The sequence below is a fragment of the Perognathus longimembris genome, chromosome 20, assembly GCF_023159225.1.
Source record: "Perognathus longimembris pacificus isolate PPM17 chromosome 20, ASM2315922v1, whole genome shotgun sequence".
Taxonomy (NCBI): Eukaryota; Metazoa; Chordata; class Mammalia; order Rodentia; family Heteromyidae; genus Perognathus; species Perognathus longimembris.
The window spans coordinates 30,985,499-31,004,082 of NC_063180.1; the positions used below are offsets into that span (position 1 = coordinate 30,985,499).

At 58.3% G+C, this 18,584-nt stretch overlaps 1 protein-coding gene across 4 annotated transcripts; it reads left to right on the forward strand.

Moving 5' to 3' along the window:
* Window positions 1–345: 345 nt before the first annotated feature.
* Man2a2 (mannosidase alpha class 2A member 2) lies at window positions 346–18,468 on the forward strand. 4 transcript variants are annotated; one of them, XM_048330002.1, is made up of 23 exons: window positions 346–433; window positions 2,463–2,611; window positions 3,817–4,074; window positions 4,144–4,288; window positions 4,404–4,575; window positions 4,916–5,043; window positions 5,226–5,399; window positions 5,745–5,931; window positions 8,299–8,476; window positions 8,614–8,816; window positions 9,076–9,258; window positions 9,359–9,473; window positions 9,615–9,682; window positions 9,810–9,975; window positions 11,014–11,250; window positions 12,036–12,158; window positions 12,396–12,510; window positions 12,704–12,837; window positions 12,970–13,111; window positions 14,135–14,268; window positions 15,937–16,131; window positions 16,241–16,351; window positions 16,679–18,468. In XM_048330002.1, exons 1-23 carry the CDS (start codon window positions 427–429, stop codon window positions 16,829–16,831), a joined length of 3,477 nt encoding a protein of 1,158 aa, XP_048185959.1. In that variant the 5' UTR covers window positions 346–426; the 3' UTR covers window positions 16,832–18,468. The 4 variants fall into 4 exon arrangements, with proteins under 4 accessions (XP_048185959.1, XP_048185958.1, XP_048185960.1 ...); XM_048330001.1 differs by lacking the exon at window positions 346–433 and adding an exon at window positions 532–550; XM_048330003.1 differs by lacking the exon at window positions 346–433 and adding an exon at window positions 576–996.
* Window positions 18,469–18,584: the final 116 nt, after the last annotated feature.

Genomic DNA, 18,584 nt, shown 5'->3' on the forward strand with positions numbered 1-18,584 from the left:
CACGTAAAGGGATCTGGTTAGCGCCTTTGCCTGGGAAGCGCCCCCAGGGAACCGGGCTGCGGGACTCAGGCTGCGGGAACACTCTCTAGGTCTCACTGGCGAGGAGGGGGGGGTGGGGGGCTGAGATGCCACTGTCTGGTATCGTTGGGACCGCTCCAGGAAAAGCCAGAACGGTGCCGTGCTCTGAACTCGACCCCAGCTTCCGAGGCTGCGCACTGAGGCCTCGCAGACGTCCGAGATTGACAGAGCGGGGGCGGGGAGGTGGGCGTGTCCCTGGCGAGGGGCGTGGCCGGAGGGCGGGGCGAGCGTGCTGGCGGCCCTGGTCCCGTGGGAGCGCGGCTGCGGAGCGCGGTGCCGGGGGCGACCGGTGGGCGGGCTCGGCACCGGCCTGCGGGGCTGAGGGCTCGTGGGCCGCAGGGCCCGGGGATGAGTGGTGCGGTAGGTCGGCGGCGGGGCCCGGAGCTGCGCAGAGGCTGGCTACGGACGCTCACGGGTTGGGAGGGCGCGGAGGCGGCTCCAGTCCGGGCCGGGCTGGGGCGGGGGAGCGTGAGTGGCGCTGCGTGATCGCGAGGTGGGAGGCCCGGCCTGGGCCGCCGTAGACGCGTCCTCCCCCCCACCCCTCTCGGGTGCGGGGCTAGGCCGCTCGCACACCCGGCGGCAGGTGCGGCCCTCGGGTGATCCGTTCCCGCGCCCAGCTCCACCCCCTCTGGCCGAGGCCCAGCTTCCAAGGGCTAAAAATACTGCGGGGCTCGGCGGGATCGCCATAAGTAGGGCACCGCGCGGGGGTGGCTGAGCTCTCCGCCCGGCCCCCGCCCCGGCCCCGCAGCCTGCGCCCGGCCTCCAGCCCCCGAGCCGCGGTGCCCGCCCCTGCGCAGCCTGCGGACCGCCGGCGTCACCGGAGGACGCCACAGCCTGCTGGAGGCAAGTTTTGCGGGGCCAGGAGGGTCAGGAGGGAGCGCTTGCCGAGCCGGACAGCACCAACCAGCGGTTAGAACCGTGAGCATCTTACTGCGCGTGCGTACCCCCCCCCACCGCCCGCCCGCCTCGTGCTTGAACTCGGGGCCTGGGCGCCCTGCCACTTGAGCTTGAGCCACAGGTTCTACTTTTGGCTTTTTGTTAGTTAACAGGAGGTTAAGAGTCTCATGGACTTTCCTGCCTTGGTTGGCCTGGAACCTCAGTCCTCAGATCTCAGCCTCCTGAGTAGTAGCTAGGGTTACAGGCCCGAGCCACCGACACCTGTCTTGCTGGTTTGCTTTTTTTTGGGGGGGAGGGGCCTTGAGCTAGGGGCCTGTCCACTGTCCCTGAGCTCTTTTTTTGCTTAAGGCCAGTAGTGCTCTACCACTTTGAGCCACAGCTCCACTTCCTGTTTTCTGGTGGCTAATTGGAGATAAGAATCTCACAGTTTCCTGCCTGACCTGCCTCAGCTTGCTTCCACCATGATTCTCAGATCTCAGCCTTGTGGGTAGCTAGGGTTACAGGTGTGAGCCACCAATGCCTGGCTCTTGTTTTCTCTCCCCTCCTCTCCCTCTTCCATTTTTTTTAAAACCTTCTTTTTTGTCAGAGCTTTTCTGCTCAAGGCTCACATTCTACCACTTTGAGCCTCATCCAATTTTCTAGTGGCTAATTGGTGTTAAGAGTCTCCCAGACTTTCCTGTTCAGGCTGGCTTTGAACTGTGATCCTCAAATCTCAGCCTCCTTGAGTAGCCAGGATTACAGTCGTATGCTACCATTACCCGGCTTTGTTTTACCTTTTTGTATTGGTACTGGAGCTTGAGCTCTAGGTCTCAAGCTGGTTGCTTGGAATCTAAGATGGAATTCAGATGGAATCTAGCAGGCTTTTCTGCCTCCAATGGCTTTGAATCACAGTCCTCCAGGTCTCAGCCTCCTGAGTAGGATTGCAGATTTGAGCACCAGAAACCTGTGTTTTTGCTGAGACAGGGTCAGCGCCTGATTTTGTTTCTGCTGAAAGCCACTGTGGATCAAGAGGACAGGGCAAAGACCTCCCAGCCTTTGGCCACTGTCTCTGCAAATCAAACAAAATAGAGACCAGTGTATCCATCTGAGAGAGTCATGTGACCAGGAGGGACATGGGCTGACCAGTGGGCGGGCTGCAGGAAACTAGTTGCAGTTGGTGTATCTCAACTGTGGGCAGGGCTAGGTCTTGTTATCTTGGATGGCTTCCCAGCAGCAGTGGAGGAGGGTGTTATTTCCTGTATTTCCTGGCCAGGAACTGGCCCCACCAACCCCAGATACCTATTTGTGCTTTCAGTCTTCAGGTCAGGAAGGGTCCACAGCTAGTGTTGGGGTTTGGTGCTTTGAGCTTGCTTTGTAGTGGAGTCAGACCCGCAGGTGCTTCTCAGGAACGGCCCTTGGGAACTGGAGCTTGGTGGGAAGGCCCCTGCAGGGACTGTGTGCAAAGGCGACAGGCCAGCTCTCACTGAGGGTGGTGTCCTCCTTGGCAGGTGCCTGTGGGGCCAGCATGAAGCTGAAAAAGCAGGTGACAGTGTGCGGGGCGGCTATCTTCTGTGTGGCTGTGTTCTCCCTGTACCTGATGCTGGATCGAGTGCAACACGATCCCACACGACACCAGAATGGTGGGAACTTCCCCCGGGTGAGTGAGTAAGGTCTCCTGCACTCAAGCTGTTACCCCTGGAGAGCCATGCCAGCCGAGGACAGGAGCATTCTTTACTTTTTTTGCCAGTCCTGGGGCTTGAACTCTGGGCCTGAGCACTGTCCCTGGCTTCGTTTTGCTCAAGGCTAGCACTCTACCACAAGAGCCACAGCGCCACTTCTGGCTTTCTGTTTATGTGGCACTGAGGAATGGAACCCAGGGCTTCATGCATGCAAGGCAAGCACTCTACTGCTAAGTCACATTCCCAGCCCTCTTTCCTTTTTCTTTTTTTTTTTGGTAGGGCTGGTCCTGAGCCTGGGCTCTGTCCTTGAGCCTCTGTGCTCAAGGCTAGCACTCTACCCCTTGAGCCACAGCACCACTTCTGGCTTTTTCTGTTTATGTGGTACTGAGGAATCGAACCCAGGGTTTCATGCATGCTAGGCAAGCGATCTACCTCTAAGCCACATTCCCGGCCCAGGAGCATTCCTTTCTAAGACTCATGTTTTCTGGCTTTCTTGGGGGGAAGAAGTACATTGCAGATGGAACCTGGGGCACGTGTTCCACCACTGAGCTATACCCCCAGCCCCAATAGGAACTGGAAACTAGTAATGGCAAAAAGAAAGCCGGAGGGGCTGGAAATATGGCCTAGTGGTAGAACGCTTGCCCTGCGTACATGAAGCCCTGGGTTCTGTTCCTCAGCACCACATATATAGAAAGAGTCAGAAGTGGCGCTGTGATTCAAGTGTAGAGTGCTAGCCTTGTGCACAAAGAAGCCAGGGACAGTGCTCAGGCTCTGAGTTCAAGCCCCAGGACTGGCCAAAATAAAAAGGAGGAAGAAGAAACAGCTATGTGCATTGCTATTCTGGCCTGAATTCTTGGCAGGCATTGCTAATCAATTGTAGCATTCTTTCCCAGTAAGTTCTATTGGGGTCTTTCTCAGTGCCATACTGTGGACAGGCAACACAGATAGATTCTGAGCACAGGCATGTGGGATATAATCGCCACCATCCAGGAGCTAGAGAGAGATACCACATTCTGCACAGATCTGAGTCCTCATTAGCGATGTGCACAGAGCATGTGGTCCCTGTAGGCTCCTGCTCTGGCTTCTGCTGGGGAGAAGGAGCATTCAGCCCCTGTGGTGGATGCCACGCAGAGCCTTGCTGTGGCTTCAGCTATGGCTTGATGGCTTTCTGGTTTCTTGGCAGAGCCAGATTTCTGTGCTGCAGAACCGCATTGAGCAGCTGGAGCAGCTGTTGGAGGAGAACCATGAGATCATCAGCCACATCAAGGACTCTGTGCTGGAGCTGACGGCCAACGCCGAGGGCCCACCTGCCCTGCTGCCCTACCACACAGCCAATGGCTCCTGGGTGGTGCTCCCAGAGGCACGGCCCAGCTTCTTCTCCATCTCTCCCCAAGACTGCCAGTTTGCTCTGGGGGGTAGGGGCCAGAAGCCAGAGCTGCAGGTAAGAGTCAGTGTTGGGCAGGGATCTGGGGCGGCCCGGCGGGCACTGAGCTTCCTTCCTGCCCTGCAGATGCTGGCTGTGTCAGAGGAGCTGCCATATGACAACGTGGAGGGCGGGGTGTGGAGGCAAGGCTTCGACATCTCCTACAGCCCCAGCGACTGGGATGCCGAAGACCTGCAGGTGTTTGTGGTGCCTCACTCGCACAACGACCCAGGTGAGGGCCCAGGGGCCTGGTGTGGGGTGTGGGGCTGGGCCTCCTGACCACAAACCCAGGAGGAGCAGTTGAGGAAGCTGGGGGCGTCCTCAGGAGACTGGTGTTTGCTCCCCAGGCTGGATCAAGACATTTGACAAGTACTACGCGGAGCAGACACAGCACATTCTCAATGGCATGGTGTCCAAGCTACAGGAGGACCCCCGGCGGCGCTTCCTCTGGGCAGAAGTCTCCTTTTTTGCCAAGTGGTGGGGCAACATCAGTGCCCAAAAGAGAGCCGCTGTGCGAAGGTGGGCAGCAGTCAGGGTGGCATGCCAGGGCTGGCTTCAGTGCCCTGGGCTGGGTGGGGCTGGGGTGGCAGGAGGAGGCTCGGAGCAGTCAGGGAGATGAGGGTGGAGGCTCAAATGTCACTGGTATTGATTGAGACAAATCAAAGTAGTCTGAGCAGAGGTGGAGAGGAAGCGTGAGGCCTTTCTCCTGGGAGTATAGCAGGGTGCCAAGCAGGGCAGGACCATGTCGTGGTGGACTGGAGAGGAAGGAGGGGGGCAGTGTTCGTGCTCCCGGTCCTGGGTTGGGAGGTCTGGCCCAGGGTGGCCCTGGCCCAGCCTCATCGTGAGGCCTTGCCTTCAGGCTGGTGGGAAATGGGCAGCTGGAGATTGCCACGGGAGGCTGGGTGATGCCGGATGAGGCCAACTCGCACTACTTCGCGTTGATCGACCAGCTCATCGAGGGGCACCAGTGGCTGGAGAGAAACCTCGGTAGGTCCCAACTCGCTGCTGGTTTGGAGTGCGGTGGCATGGTGCTGTAAGGGGACCTGGCAGGATGGCCAACATGAGCTGGTACCATAGCCTCTGTCCCCTGGCTCGCATGGCTGGGCTGGGGTCCCACCCTGGAAGAGGCCAGAGAGCTCAGGGCCGCTGGCTTCCGCATCCTGCCCCAGGTGCAACCCCACGCTCTGGCTGGGCAGTGGACCCCTTTGGACACAGCTCCACCATGCCTTACCTGCTGCGCCGCGCCAACCTGACCAGCATGCTGATCCAGAGGGTGCATTATGCCATCAAGAAGCACTTTGCTGCCACTCACAGCCTGGAGTTCATGTGGAGGCAGACATGGGGTGAGGCTGGCAGAGGAGGGGCCCCGGGCAGCATGCCCCTCCAGGAGGAGCAGGAGGGGCACTGAAAGAAGGACCCTGACTTCAGGGTGCCTCTTCTCCTGATTGGGGAGGGGGTCAGATTGACCTCTAGTTTCTGCAGAGTCTACTACAACTCCAGGGTCCTGGGGAGCCCCGAGCGCATCTCCAGTGAGGAGATCTGCATCCTGTCCCCTAGCCCACACATTCTCAGTGCCAGTGCCGCCTTCTGTCAGGACTGCCATTGCCTGTGGCGACCTAGCCCACATGTCCCCGTGCCCAGCTCCCAAGGCTGCTCACGGTGGCTGAGTCCTGTTGTGTCTTCTGTAGACTCCGACTCCAGCACAGACATCCTGTGCCACATGATGCCCTTCTACAGCTACGACGTCCCTCACACCTGCGGCCCCGACCCCAAGATCTGCTGCCAGTTTGACTTCAAACGCCTGCCTGGGGGCCGCATCAACTGCCCGTGGAAGGTCCCGCCCCGGGCCATCACGGAGGCCAATGTGGCAGACAGGTATCCGCCTCTGGCCCTTGCCTGGGCACACGCAGTGGTCTCCCTCCCCTGAGGAGTCAGGCGTCCTGGCCTCTGGGTGGGTGGCGCCACATGGACACTAGCTGCACAGCAAAGCAGGGTGAGCGCAGGTGCTGAGTGAGTGCAGGGCCTCAGCGGCGGCAGTGGCTCTTCCGTGTCTCCCTGGAAAACAGAACTGACACTAAGGAGCCCCTGCTCCCGGCTCTCATTTCCCCGCTGTGGGCATTTCCTGGTGTCCTACCAAACTGCCAGAGCCAGCTGACAGCCATCAGCTTTGGGCTCCGACTTGGCTCTGGTGCTGTGACTTGGCCCCTCCCGCCAGCTGTATCCTCAGCCTCCATGGTCAGGATCCTGCTCAGACTCATGGGAGGTGTGCGGCCCTGCCGCACAGCCTGCCACGCAGACGTCACAGGCTAAAACCAGCACCCGAGAACTTAAAAAATACAACCAATTAGACTGTGCCAGTGGCTCATGCCTGTAATAATAGCTCCTCGGGAAGCTGAGATCTGAGGAACATGGTTCAAACCCAGCCTAGGTAGAAAAGTCACAGAGACTTATTTCCAATTAACCACCAAAAAGCCAGAAATGGAGATGTGGCTCAGGTGGTAGAGAGAGTACCAGCCTTGAGTGAAAAAGCTGAGCAAGATCTGGAGGTCTTGAGTTCAAGACCTACTAGTGGCACTGGGAAAGAAAAAAAAAAATCTTAGCGGGCTGGACTGGTTTTTGCGTCACAAGGCCTGGTTTCTATGGCATCCAAGCAGTGGAACACGTGATGAGAAGGAGAAAAATGACCCTTTGTTTCTAGAAATACAAATGCCCATTGCAGATAAGAACCTGAGGCTAAGTGACATGGATTATTCCAAAAGCTGCCATTGTAACTTAATCCTACCCAGCTCAGAACAGCCAGCATGAGGAGGCCTGCGTTTCCTGCTGTGAACACGGTCTCTGAGCCACACGAGAGAGTGGGAGCTGGCGAGCGCAAATCCAGACACACCACTTAATAGGTTGATTTAAAAGCAGAAAGGGAGCTAGGCACCTGTGCTCATGCCTGTAATCCTAGCTGCTCTGGAGGCTGAGGATTGAGTTTCAGAGACAACCTAGGCACAAAAGTCCCTGTGAGATGCTTATTTGCAATTCCAAAAAAAAAAAAAAATGCAAGTGGAGCTGTGACTCAAGGTGGTAGGGTACTAGTCTTGAGCAAAAATGCTCAGGAATAGTGCCCAGGTCCCCCAAGTTCAAGCCTCATGACCAACAACAAAATAAAAGCAAAAAAAGGACTAGATGGGCTGGGAGTATGGCCTAATGGTAAAGTGCTTGCCTCGTACACATGAAGCCCTGGTTTCGATTCCTTAGCACCACATACACCGAAAAAGCCGTAAGTGGCACTGTGGTTCAAGTGGAAGAGTTCTAGCCTTGACCAAAAAGCAGCCAGGGACAGTGCTCAGGCCCTGAGTATAAGGCCCAGGACTGGCGCAAAAAAAAAAGAAGGAGCTGCTAGTGATGAACCATGGAGCTCCAGAAAATATATGAAAAAGTGAGCTCATATTCCCGTGTCTTTTCTACCATATGTCAGGCACTGTTCTAAATGCTGAGAGATTACGTAGTCACGTAATCTCAAAGTCACTCAGTCCTGGTCCTGGTGTCTGGAATATGTGTGTGTGTGTGTGTGTGTGTGTTTTGTCGATCCTGGGATTTGAACTCAGGGCCCCACACTCGCTAGTCTGTCACTTTGCCACCTGAGCCATGTCCCTGGCCTGAGCCTTGGTTGTGTAGCTCAGCTCTGTGCTCCTTGCTCGAGGCTGGGCAGGATGGAGCTGGCGCTTCACAGGATTTATGAGGTGGAAGCTCAGGCTTCCAGTCTTAGCTTCAGAAGACAGAACGTGGGGGCCCGGGGCTAGCTCTCTGGTAGAGTGCTCTCTAAAGCTCAGGGCCCCAGAGTCGATCTGTCATTTTGTGACAAGACACAAGTAGAACGTGAGTTCAGGAGGTAGAGAGGACCTGAGCGACCCAGGAAAACATGGCAACTGGCTGCTCCAGCTATGCTGCCCCGTGACTGTGCGTGGCTGGGGACTCTGTCTCCCCTTGGCAGTCCGCCCCACCTTGGGCCACCCACAGGTGGAGGAGGAGGAATGGATGGGGCTGTGAGAGGGATGAGGGGACGACCCACTCTGCCCTGCCAGGTAGAAGTTGGACAGGCGCTGTTGGTGTAGCTGGACACAAGAGGATGAGGGCTCCACCCCCTGCAGCCCGGCAGCTCTGCTCTGGGGAGGCCGAGGGGTTGACCTGGGCCAGCCCCCCTGGGCCATCGCCAGCCCTGGGCCTCACCGGGCCGGGTCTTTCCCTGCGCAGGGCAGCGCTGCTGCTGGACCAGTACCGGAAGAAGTCCCGGCTGTTCCGCAGCAAGGTGCTGCTGGTGCCCCTGGGTGACGACTTCCGCTACGACAAGCCCCAGGAGTGGGACGCGCAGTTCCTCAACTACCAGCGCCTCTTCGACTTTCTCAACAGCAAGCCCGAGCTGCATGTACAGGTGTGCGGGTGTGGGGCAGCGTCCCCTCCCCGGCCCGCTTCTGTGAGGTCCCTTCTCTGTCCTGCCCCAGCACTGCTGGCCAGACCCCCCCCCCCCCCGGAGGCTGGCACTGACGGGACTGGGCGCGGGTCCCACAGGCTCAGTTCGGCACCCTCTCTGAGTATTTCGATGCGCTCTACAAGAGGACGGGCGTGGAGCCCGGGGCCCGGCCACCCGACTTCCCCACGCTGAGCGGCGATTTCTTCTCCTATGCTGACCGAGAGGACCACTACTGGACGGGCTATTACACTTCTCGGCCTTTCTACAAGAGCTTGGACCGTGTCCTGGAAAGCCACCTGCGGTAAGGCCCTTTGCTTTCCTGCCAGAGTGAAGCCCCTGGTCCACCCCGCACCGTGTACCCCTCAGGGGAGCCCCCTTCACACACACCGTGCATCCCACAGGGGGGGCCCCCCTCACACACACAGTATGCCCCACAGGGTAGTCCCCATCTTACATGGAGCTCATGAAACTCCTCAGAAAGCCCAGGCCACGGGAATGCAGAGGGAGGCCCTGCCCAGCGTGGGGGGCCCGGGTGGCCACTGACTTGCCTCTCCGGGCAGGGGGGCAGAGATTCTTTACAGCCTGGCTGTGGCTCATGTCCGCCGCGCTGGGCAGGCCGGGAGGTACCCACTCTCCGATTTCACCCTCCTGACGGAAGCGCGACGCACCCTAGGACTCTTCCAGCACCATGATGCCATCACCGGCACTGCCAAGGAAGCGGTGGTGGTGGACTATGGGGTCAGGTATGAGCTCCCTGTCACCAGCAGAGGGTAGGCCTACCGGCCTGGTGGAGCCCCCCCCCCCAATGCTATATCCCCACGCCCCCTCTCCTCCCCACTGCAGGCTGCTGCGCTCCCTGGTCAGCCTGAAGCAGGTCATCATGAACGCCGCTCACTACCTAGTGCTGGCTGACAAGGACACGTACCACGTGGACCTGGAGGCGCCCTTCCTCCAAATGGTGGGTGCCGTGCCATCCAGAGAGCAATGGTTCTTCCTGCGTGGGAGAGTCCACAGGGCAGTAGTGGGTTGCCTCCAGAACAGTGGGGTGGAGGAGGCTCAGCCCCTCACGGTCCCCTCCTTCTTGCCCACTTCGCCCCAGGACGACACCCGCCTAAGTCACGATGCCCTGCCTGAGCGCACTGTGGTCCAGCTGGGCTCCTCCCCCAGGTGAGCCACACGGGCTCCCCGCGTGCCCCTGTCCCCACACTTGCCGGCCCTGCAGAGCCCGTCCCAGTGGCTGCGCCTGCCCGCTGCCCCCACGCAGTGCCTGGGTCAGCCCAGCTTCCACCCACAGGTTCGTGGTGCTGTTTAACCCCCTGGAGCAGGAGCGGCTCAGCATCGTGTCCGTGCTGGTGGACTCCCCCCGGGTGCGGGTCCTGACGGAGGAGGGCCAGCCGCTGGCCGCACAGATCAGCGCACACTGGAGCTCCGCCACCGACATGGTCCCGGACGTCTACCAGGTGGGCCTCTGCCCTTGTCCATGGCTCTTCCTGGGCTTCCCACTGCCCCCCAGGTTCCGGGGAGAGCAGGTGGGGAAGGGCTGCCCCCAGGGCAGGGCAGGCTTGGATTGGAAGAGAAGGTGAAGGTTCGGACGGCAGCAACAGTGACAGTTCAGTAACAACCATTTGTGTGTGTGAGATAGGTCTTTTATGTTGCTCGGGCTGGCCTGAACCCTAGGGACAAGTGATCTTCCTGCCTCAGCTTCCCACTAGCTGAGACTATAGGAATACCCTACAGCATTGCAAATATTTACTGAGAGCTTGCTTCTTGGGGGTGTGGGGGCGGGGCAGTTCTGGAGTTTAAACTCAGGGCTCCATGCTTGCTAGGCAGGCGTTCTATTCCTTGAGCCACGCCTCTGGCCTTTTTTGCTCTGCTTATTTTTGAGGTAGGGTCTTGCTTTTCACTTGGGATATGATCCTCGTATTTATGCTTTCCACCATAGCTGGGATGACAGGCACATACCACCATGTCCAGCTTCTGTTGAGATGGAGTCTCATGAACTTTTTGCCTGGGCTGGCCTCAAACCATGATCCTCCCAATCTCAGCCTCCCAAGTAACTAGGATTACATGGGTGAGCCATTATATCCAGCTTTTCAATCTTTTGTTGTTTGTTTTGAGACTGGGTCTTGATGTGTAAGCACAGGTGATCTTAAACTCCCTACGTAGCCAGGCTGGCCTTAAACTTGCGATGCTCCTGAGCGCTGGAATGATGGGTGTGCAACACCACGCTACTTGATTGAAAGCCTAGCGTGTGGGAGCCCCTCCGTGGCTTTTCAGGCATCACTTAGTCTGATGCAGTCTGCCAAGCAGGAAGGGTGCTTTTGGAGGAGGGAGCAGGTGGGGCAGGGGCTTGCTCAGCTCTCAGCTAGCGAGCCAGTATCTCAGGACCAGAACCCCAAGCTGGGAGTGTAGTTGGGCTTGTCTCAAGCATCTACTCCCTACCCCTCCTCCTCACCTCCCCTTCTCTCCTCCTCCCCCCTCCCCCCCGGTGCTTACAGGTGTCTGTGCCCATGCGCCTGCCAGCCCTGGGCCTGGGCGTGCTGCAGCTGCAGCTGGGCCCAGATGGGCCGCACACACTGCCTTCCTCCGTGCATGTGTACCTGCAAGGCCTGAAGCTGGCTGTCAGCCGGCACGATGCGTTTCCCCTCCGTGTCACGGACTCGAGCCCCAGTGACTTTGCCATCAGCAACCACTACATGCAGGTCTGGTTCTCAGGCCTCACCGGGCTCCTCAAGGTAAAGGGCCAGGAGCACTGGGGGAGGGCCAGGGGCCATGGCTGGGCAGGACACACGCACTAGTGGGTTGTGTAGAACTGACAGTGCCCGGGGTGTGGGCCAACTCGGCTTCATGCCAGCAGTGTGACGAAGCTGCTGTGTTAGCTTCCTGTCACTATTCCAGATGCCTGAGTTTATCATCTGACAAAGGGAAAAGATTTATTTTGGCTCAGAGTTTTGCAAGTTTCAGGCCATGATCAAGCAGACCCATTATTTTGGGGCTGTGAAGCAAAGCCCCTCATAGCTAGGATACAAAAGAGGGTACAAGAGAGAGGAAGCGATGGGGTTCTGTCCACTTTTCAAAGATGTGCCTCTAGACGGCCTGAGACCTCCCACTAGGGCTCCGGGTGTGTGGCTTAAGTGCTAGAGCCCCTGCCTAGCAATTGCAAGTCCCTGAGTTCAAGCCTCAGTACCCTGAGTCCACTAGATGTGCCTCTGCTTGGCCCTGCCTCTGCTAGCCCCGCCTTCCACCAGCTCCACCTCCACTAGGCCAAGCCCACCAGCTCCACCCCACTAGCCCCGCCTCTTCTAGGCCCCGCCTCTTCTAGGCCCCGACTCTACTGAAGAATCTCCACCACCTCCCAGTAGGGCCGGCCCCCTCTGGGAACAAGCCCTCAACATATGGGCCTTGAAGGACAAGGTTTGGCACTGGTTTTGGCACCTTGGGGAAATGAGTTTGTGCCCTCCAGGGAGCAGGCCTGACATGCTGGTATGGGGCCAGGGGTCAGGGCTGTGTTCTTTGACAGAGCATCCGAAGGGTGGATGAGGAGCAGGAACAGCGGCTGGACATGAAGTTCCTCGTCTATGGCACCCGCACGTCCAAAGACAAGAGTGGGGCCTACCTCTTCCTGCCGGATGGCGAGGCCAAGGTACGTGGAAGATGTCCCACCACACCCAGCGGACGGTGGGAGGAGATTGCTGCCTCCGGGGGCTTTGTCTTTGCTGCCCCAAGGGGGTTGGTGGACTGCAGCTCAAACTTAGGGTTTTAAAGGGCCCACTCTGCCCAGGTTCCAAGCAGAGCCCCTGGGGGGAGCTTCCCTTGCCAGCCGGGCCCTCCCGCTCTGCCATCTGTGCTTGGGTTCAGGGCCCGCCTGCTCTTTCTCCAGCCCTACACCCCTAAGAAGCCCCCTGTACTGCGGGTCACTGAAGGCCCCTTCTTCTCAGAGGTGGTGACATACTACGAGCATGTTCGCCAGGTTGTCAGGATTTACAACCTGCCAGGTGAGCCCTGCGGGCGGGAGGAGGCACAGGCTCTGTGCCACAGGTCCCCTCTGTCCACACACCGTCCCGGAGGTTTCATGTGGGATGGGTGCCCTTGGGGGTGCAGAGGTTGAGCAGAGCCCCCCTAGCTCAGCTCTGGCTCCCGGCGCAGCCTCAGGCTAAGCTCACCTCACTCCCCCTGTGCCTGTGCCAGGGGTGGAGGGACTGTCACTGGATGTGTCCTTCCTGGTGGACATCCGGGACTACGTGAACAAGGAGCTGGCCCTGCGCATCGACACGGACATCAAAAGCCAAGGCGCCTTCTTCACGGACCTCAATGGCTTCCAGGTGCCTCCTGGGCGGGTCTGGGCATCACAGGCACAGGGCCAGGGTGCAGAAAGGACTGGATTCAGACTGGGCACCTATTAAGGTTAAATGGACCCAGATGCTCTTGACCTGTTCATTGGCCTTGCCCCATAGATACAGCCCCGGCGGTACCTAAAGAAGCTGCCCCTGCAGGCCAATTTCTACCCCATGCCGGTCATGGCCTACATCCAGGACGCCCAGAAGCGCCTCACGCTGCACACTGCCCAGGCCCTGGGCGTCTCCAGCCTTGGTGACGGTGAGTGGAAATCTACAGTGCCCCCCAGCCCCCCACTGCCATCTTGTCTCCTCTCTCCAGCCTCACCCCTCCCTGCTTGGGGAAGGGTCGAGTGTCAACGTGGGACTGAAAGCCTGTGTCTGCAGCGGAGCTCTGTGGCTCCTGCGTGCGGGCAGCACCCTGCCTAGCACCTCCCTCTGTTCCCTTGATGCACTGTATTAAGTGGTTGTTTTCTTACAAGGGGATTACCTTAGGATTTGGGGTGACATTGTCCTTGTTCTTGGCACTGAGACAGGACAGAAGTCAAGTAATGGCAGGGAACCTGCGAGAGAGCCAAGGATGTTCAGCCCGGCAGCTGTAGGGTCGCAGCCACCCTTCCCCATGTCTTGACCCTTGTTCCCCGGCAGCCCAGAGGCATCAGAACCTCTGCCTGGCCTGACCTCACACAGAGGCAGCACAGAGAGCGCGCATTCAGTCACCGCCAGTGCCCCAGGGAGGGAGACCGCGGTGACGCAGCTGCTTGTTATGGTTTCTATCTGCTGCCTCTCTTTCCTTTCCTTTTCTGTTCCTTTTGTGCTTGTCCTGGGGCTTGAACTCAAGGCCTGGGTGCTCTTCCTGAGCTTTTGTGCTCAAGGCTAGTGCGCTATCACTTACATCACAGCTCCACTTGTGGCTCTTTGGTGGTTAATTGGGCCTGGGTTAGATTTGAACCACGATCCCCAGATCTCAGCATCTTGAGTAGTTAGGATTATAGGTATAAGCCACTAGTATCCAGCTCACTCACTTCTGTGTCTGCCAGGCCCTGGGCCTGAACCCTGCTCTTGAGTCCAGCAGTGAGCCCTGGGATCAGCGTGTCCTGACTGTCCCATTTCTTCTTGGCAGAAGGGCCCAGGACAGCCCCACATTCGCCCTCCCAGCTCTAGGGGTCCCTGGTGACTGAGCTGACCAGCTCCCCAGGCCCCTCCCGAGGGCCCATGGGAGGCCTCCTCCTCCCAAGCTAGGGTCTGCTTATGGCAGCTGGGGGCTCACTGTCGGCTCTCGCAGGCCAGCTGGAGGTAATCTTGGACCGGCGGCTAATGCAGGATGACAACCGGGGCCTCGGCCAAGGGCTGAAGGACAACAAGATAACCTGCAACCACTTCCGCCTCCTGTTGGAACGGCGAACCGTGGGCAGTGAGGTAAAATCCGGGCCAAGGCCCCGGGAGCCAGAGCTCTGTGCTGAGGGTGGCCTAGGGTTGTGGGACTGTAGCTGGGAGCCTGCGGAGGACAGAGCAGGGCTTCATTCCTAGGCTGTGGTAGGGGCCATCTGCATTTGCCAAGCCCCTCACATGGCCAGGAGGGAAGAGGTAAGGGGCAAATGACATGGTAGATCTGTGCGCATGCTGTCTCTGTAGCCAAAGCTGCCGCAGGTGTCCATGGCTCACACCTGTGTAGAGAGGGAAGTGGGTGCCACCTGTGGTGACAGGACCGCCCTGTGGGGAGGGCTGGGGTCTGTTCCAATGAGTGGAGCATCCTGGAGCAGGTGTCAGGCAGGCGGAGCGCTCTGGGTGCCACTGGCTGGGCCTGGAGATGGAGGTAGAGGAAGTGAGGCCGGGTCTCCAGGAGGAGGTGGTGCCAGTAACAGAAAAACGAAATAGACATGAATTGGCCTAGCCAGGAGAGGTGGTGCATGCCTAAAACCCCAGCTGTGCAGGTGTGAGGCAAGAGAGCCAAGAGTTCAAGGCCATCATGGGCTACATAGGCAGACCTTGTCTTTAAAAAAAAAAGATGCAGGGCTGGGAATAAGGCCTAGTGGCAAGAGTGCTTGCCTCCTATACATGAAGCACTGGATTTGATTCCTCAGCACCACATATATAGAAAAAGCCAGAAGTGGCACTGTTGCTCAAGTGGCAGAGTGCTAGCCTTGAGCACAAAGAAGCCAGGGACAGTGCCCAGGTCCTGAGCTCAAGCCCCACGACTGGCAAAAAAAAAAAAAAAAGATGCATCTGGGCACCTGTGGCTCACATCTGTAATCCCAGCTACCCAGGAGACAGTGATCTGAAGATCACGGTTGAAAGCCAGCCTGGGCATGGGCATCATCCGTGATACTTTTTTTTTTTTTTTTTTTTTTTTTTTGCTGGTCCTGGGGCTTAAACTCTGGGTCTCTTTGTTTGTTTTGTTTTTTTTTTGCCAGTCCTGGGCTTGAACTCAGCCTGAGCACTGTCCCTGGCTTCTTTTTGCTCAAGGCTAGCACTCAACCTCTTGAGCCACAGTGCCCCTTTTGGCTTTTTCTATGTATGTGGTGCTGGGGATTGAACCCAAGGCTTCATGTATACAAGGTGAGCACTTTACCACTAGGCCATATTCCCAGCCCCATCTCTCTCTGGGCCTCTTGGTACTCAAGGCTAGCTCTCTACCACTTGAACTGTACCACAGTGCCACTCTGGCCTTTTTTGAGTAGTTTATTGGAGATGAGAGTCTTTACAGATTTTCCTGCCCAGGCTGGTTTCGAACCATGATGCTCAAGTCTCAGTAGCTGAGTAGCTAGGATGACAGGTGTGAGCCACTGGTGCCTGGCCCTCTGTGAGACTCTTTTCTCCAATTAGCCACCTGTAAACCAGAAGTGGCATTGTGTGGCTTAAAGTGGTAGAGGACTAGCCTTGAGCAAAAGAGCTCACTCAGCTCAGGGACAGTGCCCAGGCCCTGAGTCCAAGCCCAACGACCGACAAACACCAAAGGTGTGACGGAACAGCCTCCTTTGCCTCTCTTAGGTGACTGCCATGGGAAGTGGCCACACACGAGGGCTGGGCTGCGGTAGCCAGCCTGTGCCTCACCTGGCTCTGCCCCTCCCCCCGCCCCCCTTGCAGGTCCGATACGAGCACTCTACCAGCTACCCATCCCTCCTCAGCCACCTGACCTCCGCGTACCTCAACACCCCGGTGCTCGCTCTGCCTGTGGCGGGGAGTCGGGGCTCTGGCTCAGCTCTGCATCCCTTCCGTCCTCTGGCCTACACTCTGCCCTGCGACTTCCACCTGCTCAACCTGCGCATGCTCTCTGCTGAGGTGAGCCATGCTGCCTGGGCCTCAGCCCTGCCCTCGCCCTCGCCTCCCACCCCCACCCCCACCCTCACCCGCAGGGCCTCTGCCTTCATGGCCTGCCCTCGTCTCCCAGGAGGACTCCTTGCCATCAGAGGATGCGGCTCTCATCCTACACCGCAAGGGCTTTGACTGCGGCCTCGAGGCCAAGAACTTGGGCTTCAACTGTACTACAAGCCAAGGCAAGGTGAGCCGGTTCAGTGCATGGTGGGGAGCCCCTGAGGGAGGCTGGGAGGCTGAGCAGGCCTTCTGCAGAGGCCCAAGCCTCCCCAGCTGTTGGAAGGAGAGGGAACAGTTCACACGTTCTCCATTACTGAGGTGCGGAGCCTAAGAACTTGTGCTCTGAGGAGAGACTGAACACAATTCATAGGAAGCTCCAGAAATACAGTCCTCAGAGCCTATGTGCTTCCTTTAAGAGGCCCGCTGGCAGTTCCTGGCCTGTAGAGGTAACAGTTTATGTAGATGATGCAAGCTGTCCAGTGCCGAGCCCCACCATGCCTGCCTGTTCCCACAGGTAGACCTGGGGGCCCTCTTCCATGGCCTAGACGTGCGCTTCCTCCAGCCAACCTCTCTGACGCTGCTGTACCCACTGGCCGCCCCGTCCAACAGCACAGACGTGTACGTGGAGCCCATGGAGGTTGCCACCTTCCGCCTTCGCCTGGGTTAGCGCCTGGTCCCACAAGTTGCTCCCCAGAGACTGGGTTGGACAGCACTGGGCTCCACCCCAGCACTGACAGACTGGGCTCCGACCTCATTTGCTGTGTATTGCTTCTGTGTTTGGGGCAGGAAGGGCCGACACCAGTGACATGCAGAAAGGAGGTGCTGGGCAGGGTGGGCTGTGCCAAACTCTGCTTTTGTGCTGGAGAGGCTGCCCAGGTGGGCAAGGCCCAGGTGCCCAGCCTTTCCCAGAATGGGATTCAGAGGTCTGGGCTGTCAGGTCAGGAAGGCACAGGTGACGACAGTGAGAGCTAGCTCCTGGGGCCCTGTTGACAGAAGAGCAGGGGGCACTGTGACCCCTGTAGCGGTGGGGAAGGAGTAGGAATCCCTCTTTTCCTAAGGGCCCAGTAGCCTCTGCTTCTGTGATGGCTGCCATTGGGCCTGCGTGCTCTGGCGTGGGCCTGCCGAGACGGTCTAGATACCCACGGCCAGGGGTCAGAGGCCACACCAGGTACTCATCCCCCGTTTCCAGTCAGGCACCTGGGCTGCCTGTTGGTTTGTGCAGTGGTGTTCCCTTTACCTCACGCACACTGCCCCTAAGCCCCTTCTCCACGGGGCTTCAGTCATGGCAAGAAAGTGAACCTTCACGACCCGTGTCTCCCCCCCCCCCCACCGTGTGGGCTGCCACACAGTCTGTCCACAGCCTGGCTGTCGCGCCATCCCCACGCTGTCCACAGCCTGGCTGTCGCGCCATCCCCACGCTGTCCACAGCCTGGCTGTCATGCCATCCCCACGCTGTCCACAGCCTGGCTGTCCCCCCCCCCCCCCAGTCCCCACACTATCCACAGCCTGGCCGTCCGCAGCCTGGCTGTCCCAACATGAGGGTCGCCCTATGACTCTCCCCCCGCTGTCCGCAGCCTGGCCTTGAAGCCTCCCCAGGCCCAGTGGCAGTCAGACGTGGCAGGTGAGACTGTGGAGACTACTCACAAGCCTCTCCTTCAGCTTCAGTTAATAGAGAATACTAGAGATCTGAAGAGACGCTTAGTAAAACCTGAAACCCATCCCTCATGAAGACTCTTGAGTAGACAGGAACATCCTAATCGAAATAAAGATCCGTCAGAAGCAGGCGGGCAGTGGCATGCTACCACTTCCCACCTCCCAGGCCACCAGAGTCAGAGTGGCCAGGGGCGTGCTGCCAGCAGTGGCGCCTGGCCCTCCTAATGGTGCTGGGAGGCCACCCCTGCCACTCTTTGTACCCAGTAGAGCTGCCTCCCAAAATGCTTACAGCAGCTGAACACCCTGTAAGTTGCCTAGTGCTGTCTGTGTTCCAACTGAGATCGTGGCTCTCCCCAAAGCCAGCCCATAACTTCAGTGCAAGTGCAGCGAGCTTTGTTGCTTCTGGAATTCAGGTCTGCCGCTCAAGGAGAGTCCCCAGACAGCTCCCGTGGCGATTGTGATAGGCTGGTTTCAGCACCAGTGCAGTAAGAGGCCCTGGTCCCTCCAGATACCCCAAGGTCCTGGACTCAGTGTGACATTCCTGTCTCTCAGTGGGGCACCAGAAACACCCAGGCACATAAGAGTTTCCTGTATGGTCAGTGTTTTAAGTGGGGAAAAGATGGATTATTTAATAAATAGATGCCTATTGGAGTTCGCTCTCTACCTCACTTCTAGAGTTGGGTGCCAGGGCCCACACCTGCAACCCTAGCTATTCAGGAAGCTAAGATTCATGGATCATAATTTGAAACCAGCCTGGGTGGTAAATT

Coding starts and splice junctions, on each gene's coding strand:
- Man2a2 (XM_048330002.1), top strand. Junction 4,075..4,143: donor GCCAGAAGCCAGAGCTGCAG/GTAAGAGTCAGT, acceptor CCTGCCCTGCAG/ATGCTGGCTGTGTCAGAGGA. Junction 8,817..9,075: donor GTCCTGGAAAGCCACCTGCG/GTAAGGCCCTTT, acceptor CTCTCCGGGCAG/GGGGGCAGAGATTCTTTACA.